The sequence below is a fragment of the Cotesia typhae genome, unplaced genomic scaffold (genome assembly GCF_013202065.1).
Source record: "Cotesia typhae breed Kobodo isofemale line unplaced genomic scaffold, CoteBio_Ctyphae contig_5, whole genome shotgun sequence".
NCBI classification, from domain to species: Eukaryota; Metazoa; Arthropoda; class Insecta; order Hymenoptera; family Braconidae; genus Cotesia; species Cotesia typhae.
Window position 1 is genome coordinate 8,013,874 of NW_027423757.1, and position 19,449 is coordinate 8,033,322.

At 27.2% G+C, this 19,449-nt stretch overlaps 1 protein-coding gene and 1 long non-coding RNA gene across 2 annotated transcripts in view; both read left to right on the forward strand.

Moving 5' to 3' along the window:
* The window catches only part of LOC141530920 (unc-112-related protein), a 29,887-nt gene that overhangs the window by 6,178 nt on the left and 4,260 nt on the right, over nt 1-19,449 (forward strand). The window contains exons 2-4 of the mRNA XM_074248311.1: nt 17,871-18,104; nt 18,599-18,867; nt 19,017-19,436. Of these exons, the coding sequence (XP_074104412.1) occupies nt 17,871-18,104; nt 18,599-18,867; nt 19,017-19,436 (923 nt within the window). The remainder of the gene's footprint in view (nt 1-17,870; nt 18,105-18,598; nt 18,868-19,016; nt 19,437-19,449) is intronic.
* LOC141531362 (uncharacterized) lies at nt 5,067-7,398 on the forward strand. The gene is made up of 3 exons (XR_012479913.1): nt 5,067-5,490; nt 7,016-7,168; nt 7,368-7,398. It is a non-coding gene; the product is annotated as an uncharacterized LOC141531362 (long non-coding RNA).

Consider the following 19,449-nt stretch of genomic DNA (forward strand, 5'->3'; position numbering starts at 1 on the left):
AAAAGTAAAAGAGAATGTGTAGAGTGTACATAGGATATATGCTGGAAAGATGATACATAAAAATCAACTTACTCGGTACACACAGAATATCTCATTTCCTTGTATTATGCTTACTACGCATTATTACCAGTTAGTTTATAAAACAAGCTATTGTTATACAGGATATCGCAGTTAACTGCTATGTATTCTTTGAATTTTTGCTACTTTATTTTAAATGTTTGTTTTAGGAATTATTTTTTTTTCACAGAGAAAATTTTTAAAATAAATCAACTTAGAATTTTCAATAAACTTGAATGATTATAATTGTTTATTTCTCAATTTCTAAAAGCCTGCATATTTTCTGTAGATTACCATTTTCTAATTTCAAAAAGTCGTAATAAAAAAAAAAAAAATCAGCTTCACAAAAAAAGTCAATTAAGACAACTCAAACCTTTTCAGTGACTTTTGACCTCCCTTATTACATTAGCTTTTTTTTTTTTTTTTCTACGAAATTAGGTATCTGAATTATGAACCTTCTGCCGATTATTCGTTTGAGCAAAATGCTGCCAGTCATGTCTCAATATTATTTTAGGGGAGGACTATATCATGACACTCCAAAATGACCCTGATTAAATGAATTATTTATAATGATAAAACGAGTCAATTCTTTTCACAATTACACTCATCAAAATTCTTACGCAAATAAAAGCTCAAAAAAATCGTATAGTCATTTAAATGATCAAATGATTTTTTTCAGTTTATAATAGAAGTCAAATTTTTCTACCAATCCGGAAAAATTACTTTATATTAATTGATTATTAAATCAAAGTAATTTCTAATAATTTGCATAATTAATTACGGCTCAGTATACCGTAACAGGTGCATAAATTTATTTCATTCAAACTGACTAGAGTCGTTAATATCGTTGCAGCATTTCTCATTTGAGTCACCAATAATTACCAACTATACGCAATAAATGTATCATTGAAGTGAATGAGCATTAGATAATACTCATTACTATCTCCAGTTTAAGCTCCACCAACGATCACGATTGGACGTTTAATGAAAAATATATTATTGAAACAAAATTAAAAGTGACAATTGGCAATATGAAAGTGCAGCGCAGACAATTGATATAAAAATGCAATACTAATAGTTAAAAACAAATTGACATAATTATATTGGTGCCACTTACCTAACTGTCAGTTGAGTACACTGAGTATGATATAAAATAAAATAATAATAATAATAATAATAATAATAATAATAATAATAATAATACCAATAATAAAAAAGTATATTATATGTTGAGCGTGGGTAGAAAAGTCGAGTTCCCAAGAGAGGTATGTCACGTCGTTCAGTCTTCAAGTTCCTTCTCTTTTCAAGTACGTATTGAGCGACTTTCAAGTACTTATAAGGCGAGCTTTCACCTTAAGATCTCGCAAATTATCCAATATTAAATTATTATTTTAGTTAATAACGTTCATCTTCACTCTACTCTGCTTACGCACAAGGATAAAAAGTATACAGCGAATTTTAATAAGGAAATGTCGATCGAAATTAGACAGAAAGAAAAAATTTTTACTTCAATAAATAATCAAAATAAATAAACTTTTGATAAATGGAGCTCTGAAATAGATTTTTAAAAATAATATAAAAATGAATCAAGGCTTATTTTTTTAACAAAAAGCTTTTTTAGCAAATTGATTAGGTAAAAATATATCGATAAAATTGTAATATATTCCCATACATAATATATCAAGAGCAAAAATAAAAAAAAGTTAATGGAGGTCTTATAAGATGGGAATTGATGAGTCCACTGAACCGACTAGCAGAAAAAAATTATCAGTTTGTTTTTTCTATTATTAAGCGTTAACATTTGGTACCCATATCCATTATGTATGCGATGAATTACTATCTTTTGTTAATATCGATACTAGGCTTCATACCATATAAATTTTATACATCATATCGGAACTGAGCAAGGTAACGTTTTATCAAATTCTCTTATTTTTATCGCTGGTGATAAGTATTAGCAAACACTGTACGTAATGAATAAAATATCTAACAATATAATATTTATATAGAGAAAGCTTTACGATACATATGTGATATATCGCAGTGGGTGTACTGTGTAGTAGTAAGTAGTAGTAGTAGAGTTCTACTGATTTTCTATCGTATAGCAGCGCAACGAATTGAATGGCCAGACATATTTAATTTTAACGAACGAAACAAGCACATCAGGGAGAGAATGATGAATGGGATGTAGCTAGTTATTTAATCAAATAATGTTGAATTTTTTTATTTATTCAATTGATCTTTTTTTCACATTCTGTATGCGTATGTCTTCAAATTATCAGGGATACATATTTATGTATTCAAGTAAAATAAAAAATACTATATAGAAAAATTAATCTCGAAAATTTGAGAGTTTTTACGGAGATGACCGAAATTTCATGCGTGAGAAAAAAATGATAAGTGCATCTGGATGACTCGTTGAATTTTAAGTTGAAAAAAAATTGTTTCTTACCGCAAAAAATTGTCGATTGATCTGCTTCTAGAAGATGAAGTCATCTAAGGGTATTTTTTTTTATTTTAGGCAAGATTAAATGTTTTTCAAAAATTCGTATGACTTTACTGTACAATAAAAGATTTTTATTTTGAGGTAATGAAAAGTTCTAAAATAGTGTGTGAAAATATTTTCGCATTCCATTTTGTTCATAATGTTTCTAACCATAAAATTTATATATAAATTCGAGGTATGCAAATAGTATTCTTAAATCAAAACAGCGTTAAATTATAGCGAGCAAATTACGTTCTTCCGGAAGTAAATCATTTTCTTTAATCGAATTAGTATTGTCTTAATAGAATAATAAGTTTTTTCATTTAAAATTTATATTTATAACTTCGAGTTCAGAAATTATTTTTTCTAATTTCTTTAATCAATAAACAGTTACTCGATGTTGTTTTTATGAGAAACTTTATTTTTTTTTTTTTAATTAGTTTCTCTTTTTCCATGTGTCAAAATTTTTTAATAATTATCAAGAATATATTCTCTTGCTTGAATAATTGTTGGAATTAACTAAAGTAATTTTTACTTAATTCAATCAAGCTATTCGTATGTTTATCTAGTTTAATGAAGGCAAGAATTTCATCATGAAAGCAAATATTGATATTATTTGTAAAAAATTAATAAATTTAAATGGTTAATTTCAAAAAATTTTTGCACTGTCAATGATAATTATTTCTCTCAGTGTGTTTGAAATAGAAAAAAATTTTTCCTCAATGCATTATCAAAAGTAGTTTATTGTAATTATCATGGTTGTTTAATTGGCGAAGTCAATTATTTACATAAAATGTGCAAGAAATGATAACGATTGAAATAATATAAATGATTAAGGTATTATCATAACACAATAATAGAACAGGGAATCAAGTTGGGAAGTGAATCAGTCGGATGTGATTCAGAAAAATGCATACAGTAGAGCCAAAGCGGCAGGATGTTCATCCATACAGGAGCTTCGTGATTTTTTTCTGTTGATGCACACACCCGGCAGTGGGATATAACAGCACACCAGAGTTGTGTATAGCTGATATATGTTAAAGTTGAACGAGAATATGAGGACAATGGTACATTGTGTGAACTTCCTACAGTCTGCATATACACGCTATGCGTATATTTAATACGACAAAGTAGTAACGTGGATCGTGGATGAGAGTTTAGTTTGAGAAGAGTAGAATAAGTGCAAAGTAAAGCTGATGTGGTCGTCACATAGAGGCATCCGTTTTTGATGGCGTGTCTTCCTTTACTTTACTTTATGCTTCTCTTATATCTGCAAACTCTCCTACTCCCGTCCAACCAAACTAAACTTTAAGTCTTTTCTGCAGCTGCGGTCTATACTTTTTATATATATATATATATATATATATATATATATATATATATATATATATATATATATATATATATATATGTACGATTTTGTAGCACGCGCAATGTGTTCTGTACCAAGCTCTCAGTTTAAATATAAACCGTGACGTCAGTTACTTTTTCTCTTTTCCTCCACACGTCTGGCGCTTCGTGTGTAATCTTGAGAAAACATTCTTGTTTTAATACCAAAAAAATAAACTATTATTTTAAAAGTTATCTTTGTGAATTTTAACTCCGCCATCACATTACATTACATTTCTACTATATAAATATCGATCATAATTCTTTGAATCATTCTTCTTGTTCATTACACATCTATGTAATCAGTATTTTTAAAAACACACGTTTTATTTATAATTTTTTTAAATGAATTATGTCATAATGAAGTTTTGACCTTTTACTTTTAGATCAAAATTTATCTGCGTTTAAAATAATAGTTACTTGTATTGACGTTAAATATGATACCTATCCTTATTCATTTTGTAAACAATCTTAAACTCTAAATTACCATCAACATTTAGACTTTGAAGAATAGTTTGTTCGTTTCTGGAGAAAATATGGGATTGCAATATTTTTTTCAACTTTTAGCAAAAAAAAAAAAAAAAACAGAAAGTAGTTGGCTTTTGAATTTTCAATCTTCTTCCTTCCCCAAGAAATGTTGAATACAATTATACTTATAAAATAATTTTCCATGACAGTAATAAAAATTTAGTGTTATTTATGATATCAACGTATCAGTCGATTAGATTTAAATACTCTGGGTTGTGATTATGAAACTAAATGTGCGATAGCAAATGGGATACATAAGTATATATATTTATGTGTGATGCGTATTACATTTGAATCATGAATCGTTAGATGTTTTCTCGTATTCACAGTTTATATAACTTATCTCTTGGTGACATAGTTAACTAGTTATAGAGTCAAAGCGGCAGGTTCATTTGATTTTACATGCTATATGTATACTATCACATATAATAATAGACTCCTTTATACCATGTCTAGCTAAAATAATTATAGGTACTGTAATTACAGGCAAGGAGACACACGACAAATTGATATAATAGATTTTATAAGCTATATATGGTATATAATAATTAATAGCGAAAGATGAAACCTAATAATAATAATAAAATGATGATGATTATAATTATAATGACAATGTATTTGAATTAATTTGAATAACGCAAATGTCTACCCATGAATGTTATTTCGTCATAAATAACAATGATGATAATAGTAATGGCAAGACATTGTTAGATATGAAATTAAGCACAATACTATACAATGCAATAGACTGACTAAGAATAAAAGAAGCTCCTACTTTGTTCAAACATTAAACTTAAACTGTAATAGAACAAAATAAAGAAGCAGCTGTATGCGTTGAAGCTGGTATAATGTAACTGAAGGTGGCAAAGCATTCCAGCTGATAGGGTCAAAGAGTATTCATTAGTGCAATGTATTAAATGCGTGAGACCTTTGTCGCGTTTGTTGTGTGTTGGTTGTTTGTTAAAAATCTTGAGAAGTAGTTTGCTGTAATAGGAACCAATGAACGTTGTGTCTATTTACGCTATTTGTTCGTAAGCTATGCAATATGCTATATTACCTCATTCTACTTTATATATGTACATACGATACATACACCATGATATGCTGCACCAGTATGGATAGTCCTTGGTCAAATACCACGCAGTTTATTTTAATTTATTTTATTTCATTTCATTTTATTTTTTATTCAATCAATTTGAATTATTGTTTGCTACCCGACGACCACCTTAATATATCTAATCGCTGTAGGCATCTGACCTTTACTTCTTTACTCTGCAGTCGTTAACATTTCTCCGTTAATGATTAATAAATACAGGGATTATGGATAGCAAATCGGTAAATACAATAAATACGGATTTGTGTTTGTGAATTGAAATTAATGAACAAGTGTATTTATTGAAATGCCGGTATGCAACTTTTATTTTTTATTAGATCGTTCATTCCTTGGTTTTCAATAAAAGTCAAGAATATTTTATAAATTTGACTTATTATTTCTTTGAATTTAATAACAAAAATTATTTTATTTATATTAAAACGACATTAAATTTTGTATTAATATTTTTGAAAAAGTAAACGTGTGCTTGAAAATTTGTTATTTTTCCATAGAAAACATAGCACTAAAAATTATTTTTATAAAAAAAACTATTTATTGCGGATCATAAAGCATAAGCTTCTTACGACCCAACAAGTCGTCCATAAAATAAATATAAACATAGCTAAAAATTAGTGCCACAATATTCACATTAAAAATCATCTTAAATAATCTGGAATTGTACATAGTTATTGTAAATCTCTGTATAATACAGGATGTAAATGCAAATACAATCATTAACGTAAAAAAAAAATGCAATTCTTAAAAATTTGTTTTTACTGTCTTTGCTTTGAGCAGTCATATAGAGACATTAAAATTGCAAGCATAAACTCACATTTAAAAAATATTTTATCTTCATTCTTCGAAAAAATTTTTAAGAGAGAGTCGAATGAAAGAATTCGCGCCTGGAGGTGTGCAAAATTAATGTTAATATGCTTGGTAATAAAAATAAATATAAAAATTTTATTGTCGAGAAATGTATATTGTATGAGTTATATAATTGTAATTTATATATGTTTATGTTTGTATTTTATCGCAATTGTAAATGAAATACTTATATGTAGATACAATACCTGTTTTGATGTATGAATTCTTGTACATAAACATAATTGTAAAAAATTAATAATTCCGGATATGTTGGGCACTTAGATATTTAACTCATTGATTATTCAATAACTATTTATATGTATAACAGTTAAATGACACCCTTGTCGTTTTTGCCACTTGATACGTGAACAGACTTTATTCGCTCTTCAATATGATGTCGTTTGTAAGTGTGGTGTTGTGGTGTACAACCGCATATGCATTTAGTAATAGTGCACATGCTTTTATGATATACTATCTCGTATACCGGGTGTCTATTTTTGTTTATGCTATAATGTTATCGATAATACGTATCTTTTAAATAATAACTGTCAGTTATTATTTTTTTATTTATTCTAGTTTTCTTTATCACTTTTTTTTAGTTCGTTAAAAAAGTTATTTTATGACACCGTTCTCGGAAAAAATAATTCTTTGTTTTGTTATCAAAAAATCCGAGATGTAAATAAAACCTAATGATAAAAAACTGCAGCTTGCTGCTGCTATATACACGTTAGAATCATCTTATTTTTATTAAGGTATGTTTTTTATTTGACCAGATATAATAGAACAAAATTTGACTTAGACTTAAAGTAAATTTGACTTCACTTAAAATGAATGCTTTAGTTTTCAAAATATCGTTTTTTATAATTTATATTAAAAATAGTTTCTTCAGAGAAAATTTTCATGATGTAGCTTGAGAAAAAATTGGGAATAATTTCACTCTTCTGCTGTCAGAAATTTTTTTTCAGTAAATATAAAGAATAAAAGAGGAATATTTTGAAAATTTCAAATTACCTGAACATGTTTGTATTTTAAATTATGCTCAATGTATCAATTTATGATTGAAACAAAGTTTTATAAGGTAATTGAATTTATCAAAAACAAGAGGACACTGCCCTTAAGCTCTGCTATAATATTATATATTCACTATAATAACAATATTTAATTAACAAATGATAATAAATGCAGCGATTGTGTAAATGTAGTAGCACAATGTATGACAAAGGTCTTCATTCATTTAAAATCTCCGTCTTAATAACTATAATTATAAATAAGCGGATTTGTATGTAGAATTTCCAATGTGATTATTTAATTGAGTGTAAGTAGGAAATGTAAGTGTCATTAATAACAGAAGTACCAGTTATAAAATAGATATCACGTATAAATACAGACTTCATTAATGTGATTTTTCCTCTCGTGAGTAACTTTTTCAGTGTCACGTGATGGTGATTCATAATTTCCGTTTCGTCACCAAATTATCAGCTCAACTTAGTACAAATCTACCAACTCGACTTAAGTAACTGCCAGAGTTTAACTTTTTTTATAATCTTCTATTTATAAATTTTATATTTATCTAACAATAAGGTATATTTATATTTATACATACCAGTAACAAGGTTATAAATATTTTAAGTTCGATTTATTGTCCGGATATTTTTAAATTTAAAACTCGAACTACATACGTTTATTTTTTATGGTGATTACCTTTGTTATGAGTTATGACATGATCTATTGTAACGCTGGCCATCCTAATCTCCGGTCTTAAATCATGTCTCTTCCGGTTTCGATCTAGGTTCTATTTTCTATTCTTTTCTGTACTTAACTTTTATTTAACTCAAAGATTAATCGATAAATTGTCAACATTTACGCGATCAATTTGTCAATTTCAAAACTTTTTCTCTAGAAAAAGATTCAGGATGTAAAAAAAAGTTCACGCTGGTTATTGATCTTCCGGGCTTTTAGTCATGGGCTACTAAATAAAGGAGTCAAATATTAGACGAAAACCAATCAATTAATTGTAGTGATGAGTGATAGAGTGTCATAAGATACATTAGTCCATTTATATATGAGCCGTTACACGCCAAATCAGACGATTTAAAAATTTTTATTTTTAATTTTCTGAGCTATTATTTTAATTTTTGTAGTATAATAAACTTAATATTTAATTAAAATTTAAAAACGAATCAATTCAGTAGCGATAGTCTTTACCAAAGTAAATGTTTACTCTTGATTAATTTATCTCAAAAGAATAACACAATACAAAATAGAATGAAAGTGAAACAAAGATTTGAAATGAGTAATTGTGTTTATCGTGAAACTTGCAACTATGTTGACTCATAAATGATTATACTCTGATAGTTATAATAATAGACTAGAATATGTAACTAATTAAGCCATTAACTGCTAAATATATATCCCCTTTCTCGATTCTGAACTTAGAACTGTAGCGATGACCTCACATATAGTCTACGTCTATCTACTTTATTTTTGGTTCTTAGATTCAACTTTGCCTGTCTCTCGTCTTCATTCTTAATAATTCGCCACTGAAAGCAAACTCACCAAGGCGTGTAAAGAAAAGAGGGCGAGACCCGGTCTATGCAATCAAGGGTGAAATCGATTGTCACTAGGAATCATTCTATCAATCTTCTTTGCTATTCAATTTTTATTACGTAACCTACTATAAGTTTTTTATTTTTGTTGTTCCCGAAATTTACAGTTGTAAAAAAATTATTATTTTTTTTGTTTTTTTAATTTTATATCTTTGAGTAAAAAGAAAGTAAAAATATTTTAACGGTGTATTTTTTTTGTGATAATTCAATAGTAAAATTAATACAGGTGTGAGATAAATATTTATAAATATACTCTGAGAAAAATTTAGAATAAATTTACTCACTTAATATAAGTAATGATAATAACTTTGCTTGCGTGAATAAATTTAGGCTGTGACGAATTATTACAAATCAAATTATAATTAACAAAAATTATTTATTTCAAATAAATATGCGTTCTCTTTAAAAATGTTTAGCCTTAAATTCAGTTTGACTCAATTTAAAAAAATTAACTAGATGAAAGAGTCTTTTGAATATTTTTTTCTCGAATAATTTCACTTAAAACATAATTAGTTATATTAGCTTTTTGTCAACGACCTTGCATTAAATTATTAGAGCTCATAAACTTATATAAATTTTTTAATTAATAAAAATGAGTTAAATATATTATTTTTGAAATGATTAAACTCAATTTAAAAATAAAATACTTTAAAATTGAAAATAAATTTTTTGCACTTCTAAACCTCAAAAAACAAGTAATTCAAAAGGAAAAACAAAGAAACTAAACTTTCGTCATAGAAAAGAAAACAGTACGTGTATTTATACATTAATTATATACTAATGCATTTAAATAAAATGTAGGCAGTACTGTTAAGTGTTAACGATGTTCCAATAATATCTATGATCACGTTTAGTATTCAAGCTTCGTATCCACCTTGTTTTTGATCTACTTCTTTGGCAGCCGCCCTTTTTTGCGGTTACTATAAATAATATGACCCAGTTAACTTTACGGGGGAGTCGCAGATCAAATATACGATCTAACCTTCGTAAAAAACCAATAGCTTCAATTTTCAATGATTAAAATTGTGTTTTTAAAATTGAAACTTTAACTGACGGTTCATTAATTTAACATTATACCTTTTAAAGATAATCTAGAGTGACGTCTTAATTTACCCGCCCGCATTTGAAATTATATGTGATAGAACAAATGATTCCGCTGTAAGGTTTATAACATACATACATCTATTTAATACTAATTGATAGTTGCAGTAATAGGGTCACGTGGCATTTGCTTTTACATGCACAAGATTGAACCGATAGAATAGAGGGTAAAATGGTTTCTCTTTATTCAGTCAGGCTCTGTAGCATGCCATCTCTAGCCATTAAAAAATTGACCACACCCGTATGTATAGATACATCATTTAATGTTGGGAAAAAGCAAATTGATCCTAACGGAAATAATATATATAGTTATATAAATACACCGAAAACGAAGATATTGGATTATAAGTCACATGAAAGTTTAGATACAACTGATGATAAATAATCATTAATTTATTTAAACGTAAATATCTAGATTAGGGTAGGTCAAAAAAATGACTCGTTTTTTTTTTTTTTTTTTTTTAAATGACCATGAAGATGACGAGAAAAAAATTGTGTTAAAATTTGAGCTCTTAATATTAATATAAACAACTAAACTAATCTACACTTATCTCAATTTTCTACTTTTAATAATAAAAAAATTCATAACAATTTTTTTATTTTTAAGTTTTATGACTCATTAACGGACTATTAAATAATACTTGAAAGAAAATGAGAAAAAATCAACAATTTTTTCGTAGTAATTGAAGAAAAAACGATAGTGATTTTTAGGCTCGCCCTAATCTAGATTTATATATACTTTTTTTTCTAAACTTGAATTTTAGTGTGTGTAATGATTTATTAGACAGTCTTATATTACGATAAATCTGGCATAACACCTTGAAAACGAAAATAATTGAGATTAAGTATGCATGAAAAGAAATAACCATGAAAATTCTAAGAATTTCCCCATAAATTAAAAGCTCAGATCTGACGGATAAAAAACAAAGTTTTTATAGTACGTATAAATAAACGAGGTCTGAATTGATTTTTTCTGGTGTATTCATCTTTAACTTTCTTTAAATGTAAAAATTGAAAAATGAATATTTCTTCCCACATGCGCCATCACAAATCTCGATAATCCATTCATCCCTTTAGAGAAACGTGTACTTTGCGGCCATCAATATTACTAAATATTCAGACTTCCCAGCAGTAATGCGTGTGCTGGGTAAAACTTTCAAGGGATTATGTTAAATAACTTCCGGCAACCTTTTGTGGTAAGTCAGTCGTTGCACGTAGGCGACACTAAATGCCTGTCTTCAGCTCAGAGAGACCATATCAGGTATTCCATCGAAAAACTCGAGATACACACTATCAAAAACTTTCGATTAGTCCTATACATATACCTAAATATTATATGCTTTATATGTGAATAAATATGTACATATTTATAGACATAAAATGTAATATATAATTTAATATATTCTATAAAATCTAAACTATCATGTTACATCCGTTTAGTATGCGGAAAAAATATTCTTTGATGACTTTATCGTTTTTAATAAGTTTCTACTCGAGTTAACAACTTTATTTTTTTATATTTATAATTATTAATTAAAATCCTTCAGCATCGTCGTTGAGGTTCTTTAAAAATAACTTATATTTTTAGATTAAAAAAAAAAAAATTTATTCATGGAAAGAATCATCCAATTAATGCAAATTATGAATATTTTATTGAACCGTAAAATGATTTTTTCTTCGAAGTAAAATAGAATAATTATTAACAAGTCCTAATTGTAAAATGACACCCGAAAATTGCTGAATATTTTAACGCTACATCTGGTTTATGAAGTTTAATCTGTTTCAAAAAGTTTTTAGGCTTTATATCATTATTTTTCTAGTTTAAAAAAAAAAAAAAAAGAATTTCTATAATTTGTAATACCAAATTTTCCTATTATTGATCTTTATTTTTTCAAATCTAGTCTACATTTTAAGAACGTCAAAATTAGAAAAAATTTTTTCACTAGACTTATTTTAAAGCAAAACCATAAATAAAATGTTATTTTATTTTATTTTTAAGAAATATAACGAGTTATAAGTCAGTAATGAGTTTTCCAAGCATTTCAAAACTTTTTTAACCCAACATATACTCGCAAAATACCGTTGGTAAACAAAATGGAAGTTAATTAAGAACAAAACAGAATGTAATAAATTTCGAGTTGAAACCTAAAGGCTGAACTTGATTAAAAAGTCCAACGTTTATCTTTATTTAATTATTACTAGATGTTATGTAATAAATATTTGATGAAACATTAATTATTTTCAATTATATCATAATCGTTTTATAAATGCGCATTTAACTAGATAAAAATGTATAGCAGGGTCTAATAAAGAGGAAAAAAGCAAATAGCTCATCTATTTATCCTGGGGGCAGAACTTAGAGCACGTGTGTGTATATAATAGCTACGATATTATGATTCTTATCGTGGCACACTCGTATATTTTATCACTGACCTCGTTGAAGTCTGCATGTCAGTACATTGTTACTGATATTGTAAGCAGTTCATACTTAATCGCGTTTCAAAACAAATTATTACTATTCGTGAATATCGTGTTGTGCCGCCTAATTAAACATTTTTAAATATACTTCGTTTATTTATTTTTTTTTTACGAACCATTTAATATACTTGAATGTCAGTCACCGTTATTGTTATTGTTGTTAGTTATTGTTATTAGGAAGGAAGAAATTTTAATATAATTATATAATTAAATATTATCAACACGTCAATGTGTCGGATGACGAACTTTTGACTAATACTCATGTATGAACTTAATATTGTGAACACACCTATGTTAGTCGTAATGTTTTTTTAATTCTTAAAGCTAGTGACGACACTATAAAATAAACGTTTCCTACAATGAACTTCCTCCATATCTATTCTAGTGAATGAATATGTATGTTGAGTTTTGAATTTAATAATTTTATCAAGGACACTATCATTTTTTATTTTGCATTTTTAAATTTATGATAAATATATTTTAGTCTATGAAAGTTTTATATTATTTTATACTTTATGATTTTAATGTCACATTTGAAAAATTAATAAATGTATGGAACATTTAATGTTTTTATTTTTATTACTTTTTCAGTATTATAAAATAAATTTTATGTCGAATAATAAAATTTTTATTATAATTTATATCAAGTGACTTGAAGCGAGACTGACATTTAAGATTATTTTTCAATTTCCCTCAAGATTTGTAACTTAGTTTTTTTTTTTTAATAATGCATAATTTATAAACTCCAAAATTTTTATAATTTATTTAATATTTAAATATATTTTTCGTAATTTTTTTTACCCATAAATTTTGATTTCCATGAACAAATTCATCAATTATCAAATAATTTTTTAAAACTTAAAACATTTTTCCTAACACTCAATAAATAAATAAAAAAAATAGTAAATACCAAGACTTTGTACCGGATTTAGTTCAGTTGTATAAACATTGATGCTATAATTAATGCTCTTGTCATGCGATGTATAATATATATAATTAATTAAAGAAAATGAATTATGGTTATGAAACATGAATCATATGTACTAAATTTCATCATAATAAAAAATCACATACAAATGTCTTATTAAAAAAATAAAATGAAATGACTTAATTAACTCGTATGTTTACAAGCATCTTACTGTTTCGTTAAATAAATTTGCTATATCTTATTTCAGTTTTACAACTAATAATAACATATATTATAATGTATGTAAAATATGCAATTCTGCATTAATTTGAGAGAAAAAAAAATCAAAAGATGAAGTGTGCAAAAAAAAAAATGAATAGTTTGTCTAGTCAGTGTACATAACTTGTACAAACATATAAATTAATATTTAATATTTGGTTTTATGGTATAATAGCAAGTATTAGCGTGTTATCTATTAAATATATCAGGAAATGTTTAAAATAGACATGCGGTCATAATGCATATTCACACTATACTCATACATAAACTCAGGTTTAACCAGGAAATATGTGAAGTAGCTTTCGGTCACTATATTCTCGAATCGTTTTGTTTTGCCATCAGCATCACAAACTACTATACAGAAACTTGTAATTTTATTGCTGCAATATAGCAAGAAAATTCTTTTAACATTAACTCATCCTTTTTAGATTAGAATTATGTATTGAATCAACTCATTTGAATATAATTATTTAATACATGCTCATTTCTAAGAATTAAATGAGTAAATACGTAGTGATTAATGGTTTATCAAAATTCTCTCTGGAAAATACTATTAATCATAATAGTTTGTTTTACTTTTGTGGGTGGATATTAGACCGACATTTATCAGCGACACTTTTTTTTTTCACAGAAATTATAAAATATTCATTATTGTGTATTAAAAAATTGACAAAAATATCGAGTATTAAAATTTATTATTAAAAATAATTTTTGATTATTTTAAAATTTAATTTTATCCGCACTAAAATCGTAACTAATATATTCAATGTAGAAGATAGAAATGTCATTAATTTACATAGTAGTTTACCATTTGTGTGATTAACACGGCAATGTTAAAAATTCTAAAAACTAGTATATTTTCAAGAAATTCAAATTAACGTTTAGCACTATAACGATCCGTTATAAAAATATTAGTTCTACGAGCATTCATAAAATCTTCACCATATGGGACTTGAAAATTTTAGACAAATCAGGGGCCATAAAAAAATGTTCTAAACTTTTAAATCCAGTATACAATCAAAATAGTTTATTGGAAGAAGTTTGAAATTGAAGGCAAATTTAAATTCTTCTTTAAAATTGAATAAAAGCAAAGTTAGATAATCTAATTTATAAAAACGTTCCTTTTTTGATTCAAAACTACTTAATTTAAAGCTTGACAAATAATTCTGAGAATACCATTCATCCAATCATTGTCCTTGGTACTATTCCATCAATGGACATTCACTGATTAGCATTTTTTTCCACTGATTCATTTTATATTAAATTAAGGTTTGATCGTTGCACCTCTAAAACTAAAATTTTTATAAAAAAAAAAAAAATGAAACTTGCTAATACTTTTATAATAAAATTTTATTATACTAACATCAACTAAGAGCTTTTAAGTTTATTATCTCAACTCGGCATATTTAAAAAATAAAATAAAAAATAAACAAAATTTATTAATATTTATAATTTTCTTAAAAGATTCTGTTAATAAAAATTCAAAATTATCCTTGTGAAAACAGAGTATAAGGTGGCTTAAATAAATAAACAAGCGTATATATATCAACTTGGAGGTCTATATAAAGAAGAAAGCTTAAATTAAGTAATGTGTAAGTGAAGGAATCTAATCCTCAAAGACATAACAGCAGACACTCCTGTTAGAGATGAGAAACACATGTAAATTTATTTCCGTTTCCCCTTAAAATCTAGAGCACGTGCTCTCAAACTTTTAATCAGCACTCGAAGCCATGAGGTATGGAAACTCGATAATAATGATAATGATAAAGCAAGCTTGTCTTCACTATTTCGAATTGAAAGGATGATTCGTCATTTCAATCTATCGATCCCGACCTATATAATAAAATAAACTACCGCCATTGGAAGAGAAAATTTATTATCCTTGAAAATCTCTAGGTCATTCCTTTATTAAGGTTGACCATGTGGCCGCACCAAATGGCCTCTACTCACCCACACATGAGTATAAACTTACTTGATCCTGTTCCATTCCATTCTGAGTACTATTATATACCGGTCCGTCTGAAATTACTCAATTGACCGTGCATAATACAATACAGTATCATCAGTACAGGAACTAAGAAAGAAAATATATTTGGCTTTAAATTTTCTACCGGCAGCTGGAAAAATATTTCTCGGAATAAAAACCTATACTCAGTGTAGGTTTACGATCAGATTCAGTATTTGTGTTTCTGCTTTCTGCTTTTGCGTCTTTTATTTTTATTTACATATAGTCTTACTCTGTTGAATAATAATAAAATAATACTTGAGTGGTGATTTTCCCCATGTAAAAGGAGCGAGCAACGTAGTTCGCTGTTGTATTAGTATGCCAGAAAGGCTAAAACTCGAGCCACGAAACCCCTTAAACACTTCTATACCATACTGCATGAGTACTTAAAAAACTCTTTCTCGTTTTTCTTGTCTTTGCAGATCTGAGCACGAAGGGTAGGTCTTTAGAACGAGGTCTTGGGAGTGGCTCTTGTACATAAACCCAAGAACAAAAAATAGGGTGACAAGGGTTGTAATTTGTGCTGTACTAGAACTTTCTTTATATTTATTTGTTGTAAAATACAACTGCCCTATTTATTTACGTAATATTTTGTACAAATATACAGTATGCATCTATGAGGATTATTTGTTTATAAAATCTTTGAATAAACTACTTGAAGAGACTTTTGCAGTTTGCTCAGAAATTTGTGTTGAGTAATATATAATAATCAAATTTTATTTAAAATGTATTTAAATAAAGCAAAAAATTAAAGTTCATCCAAATTTTATGTAGAAAAAATTTTTTAATTTTTAAATTTACTTTAAGATCTAAATTTTTGGAAGTAAAAATTTGAAAAAATGATTGAAATTAAATTAAACAAAAGATCTGAACAATACTGGTAGTTAGCTCGGAGAATTTTTCGATGCGGAAATCTAACATGGTACTGAAACAGATGTTACCAAAGAATGCATGAAATCCCATAAACGCACGTATCTTGAATACGCTTCTGTATTTTATTTAAGCCACTGCATTGCCTGAAATATCTAGATTCTGAAAAGATAAAGTTTACAAAAAAATACTTGAAACCCCCGAAAAAATGTACGTTTATAGCGCGATATACAATCAACACGAGTTACTTGCGTAAGCATTTAACGACTATCGTTAAATCGAATGCTTTTCAAAGCTAACATCCGCTTTGCTTGAGTATATATACGTTCAACCGTAACGGACATCCGGAAGTATTACTTTCCGGATTTTTAAACATAAATAACTTTTTTTTTCTTTGTTGATCGAACGCACTGGTTTTTGATTACTCGATCCAGCAATCATTCAAGTATTTATTTGTTTGTTTATTTTATAAACGTTAATTTTCTTTTCACAATATGTCAATAAATAAAAGTATTATTTGGTATTTTTTATGAAGAAATTTTTCTTCAAAATAGTTGTCTTGGATCAAAAATATTTTTCTTGGATCAAGCATTTTTTTTTGTCAGTGTAGCGTAACTGGATTACCAAAAGTATGATAAACATAATTTTCAGAAAATTAGTAAGATTTGCTCAACGTAATTGCCAACTATCTATAATAAGCTGTGTTTATTGTTAATTTTTAAACTACTTATACTTATGCACTGCTTAAGGTTAAATAACACTTAAATTTTCTCCATAAAAGAAAAAAAAAATAAGAATTATATTATAAATTGTATGTTTGGTGAAATATGGTGTCAGATTAAATTAGTAACGGTCTGTCAATTTTCGAGAAGAAAGATTTAATAGATCCACAAAACAAATTTAATAATAATTACGACCACAATTTAAAATTTACTATGTATTTTAAATAATAATAAACAATCCGTTAGAAAAATTACTATAATTAGTATAAATTAAATTTTTTTTCTCAATTATTACTGCTTAGATTATCGTTTCTTTGGATCGTAATAAATACAGAAAAAATTGTAAAATAACTTGCAATTTTAGTAAATTATAATTTTCCATAAAGATTAAAGTTTCTAATCATAAACTTTAAAAATACTTGTTGATTTAAAATATTTTAGATTACTTTGATGTAACTAATGATTATTTATTTTAATTATTTCCAGACATTGCCATGGACTGGTCGGACCACGCACTTTGGTGGCCTAAAAGAAATCACTGGCTCACCAGAACAAGGAGCACTTTAGATCAGTACGGAGTTGCGGCAGATGCTCTTTTACATTTTACACCGATGCACAAAACACTTCGTGTACAATTGCCAGACATGCGTTATCTTGATTGTCGAGTTGATTTCTCTGTCAAGACTTTTAATACTGTTATAAATCTATGTAAAGAATTAGGTAACTACAAATTTTATTTGTCGTAAAATTTATTTTACAGTTTAATTTAAAAATGATTATTTTTTTGCATTAAAAATCATTTAGATGATTTATTTAAAATTAGTTTAAGTTTAAAGTTAGTACTATAATTATTTTTAATAGATGCAAAGTAACAAATGTCCTTTTACCACGCGAAGGTCATGTTTGAAAGAACAAGTGATAGCAGTTTTTAATTAAGCTAATGGGTGATAAATTATCATGCAATTAGAGGAAACATAAAATCAGAATCTCGTTAGAAGAAAATTAATTATTTTATATATCAAATTTTATTTTCAAAAAATTTTTGATTCAATAATTGCATTATTTTTAGCTGTAAATAAAATTGTTTCATTTTTTTGTAAAAAATAATTTTAGGTGTAATTTTTTTTAAGTTGTTAAAAAAATTTAATAATTAAAGACTTGTAGAATTTTTTTAATTTATTTAAAAAAACATTATAAAAATAAAAAATTGACAGGAATAAGACATCCAGAAGAACTATCATTTTGCAAACCCCTTGAGCCTAATCACTTGAAGTACAACTTAAAAGATCTGCCAGCGAAAAAGAAGATAGAAAATCAAAAGAACGGACATTGGAACGTGCCAGCGGATACAAACACTTTTATCCCAGTCAGTCAAAGTCCACAAGGATCGAATGGAAGTTTAGATCAGAGCAGTCCTTTTATGTGCGCTCCAGTCACCCCGAACAATAGGAATCACAGCACGCCCATCAGTTCTCCAGTTTCAGTAAGATCCACCTCTTATCTCGATTTTATATAATTTAAAATCATATTTTCTTTTATTTTACTGAATATATTAATAACTTAATAGTTTTCATTTATTATTTATGATTTTGTGATTTATGATTTATTTATTATTGTAATTTAACATTACAGCATACGGGCACTTGGAAGAGGAATAATAATTCATCAGGATTCGGGAGTACCGGTTCATTCAACGCAAACAATAGTACAATGAGTTTAGAGGCATTAAACGGTGGGATGACCGAGTCATTGGCTCAGACCCCATCCGCGGTATCACCAGACGTCCATGCCAAACTAATAAAACCTAAAAATCTGGTAGAACGCGCACGGATGAACGTCGCATGGCTCGACTCCTCTCTCTCAATAATGGAACAAGGCATTAGAGAATTTGACATTCTCAGACTTAGATTTAAATTTTATTCATTTTATGATTTAAATCCGAAAACTGATGCTGTTAGAATCAATATGATTTATGAGCAAGCTAAATGGCAGCTTCTTGCCGAAGAAATTGATTGTACCGAAGAAGAGATGCTGATGTTCGCAGCTCTGCAGGTATTATCAATTA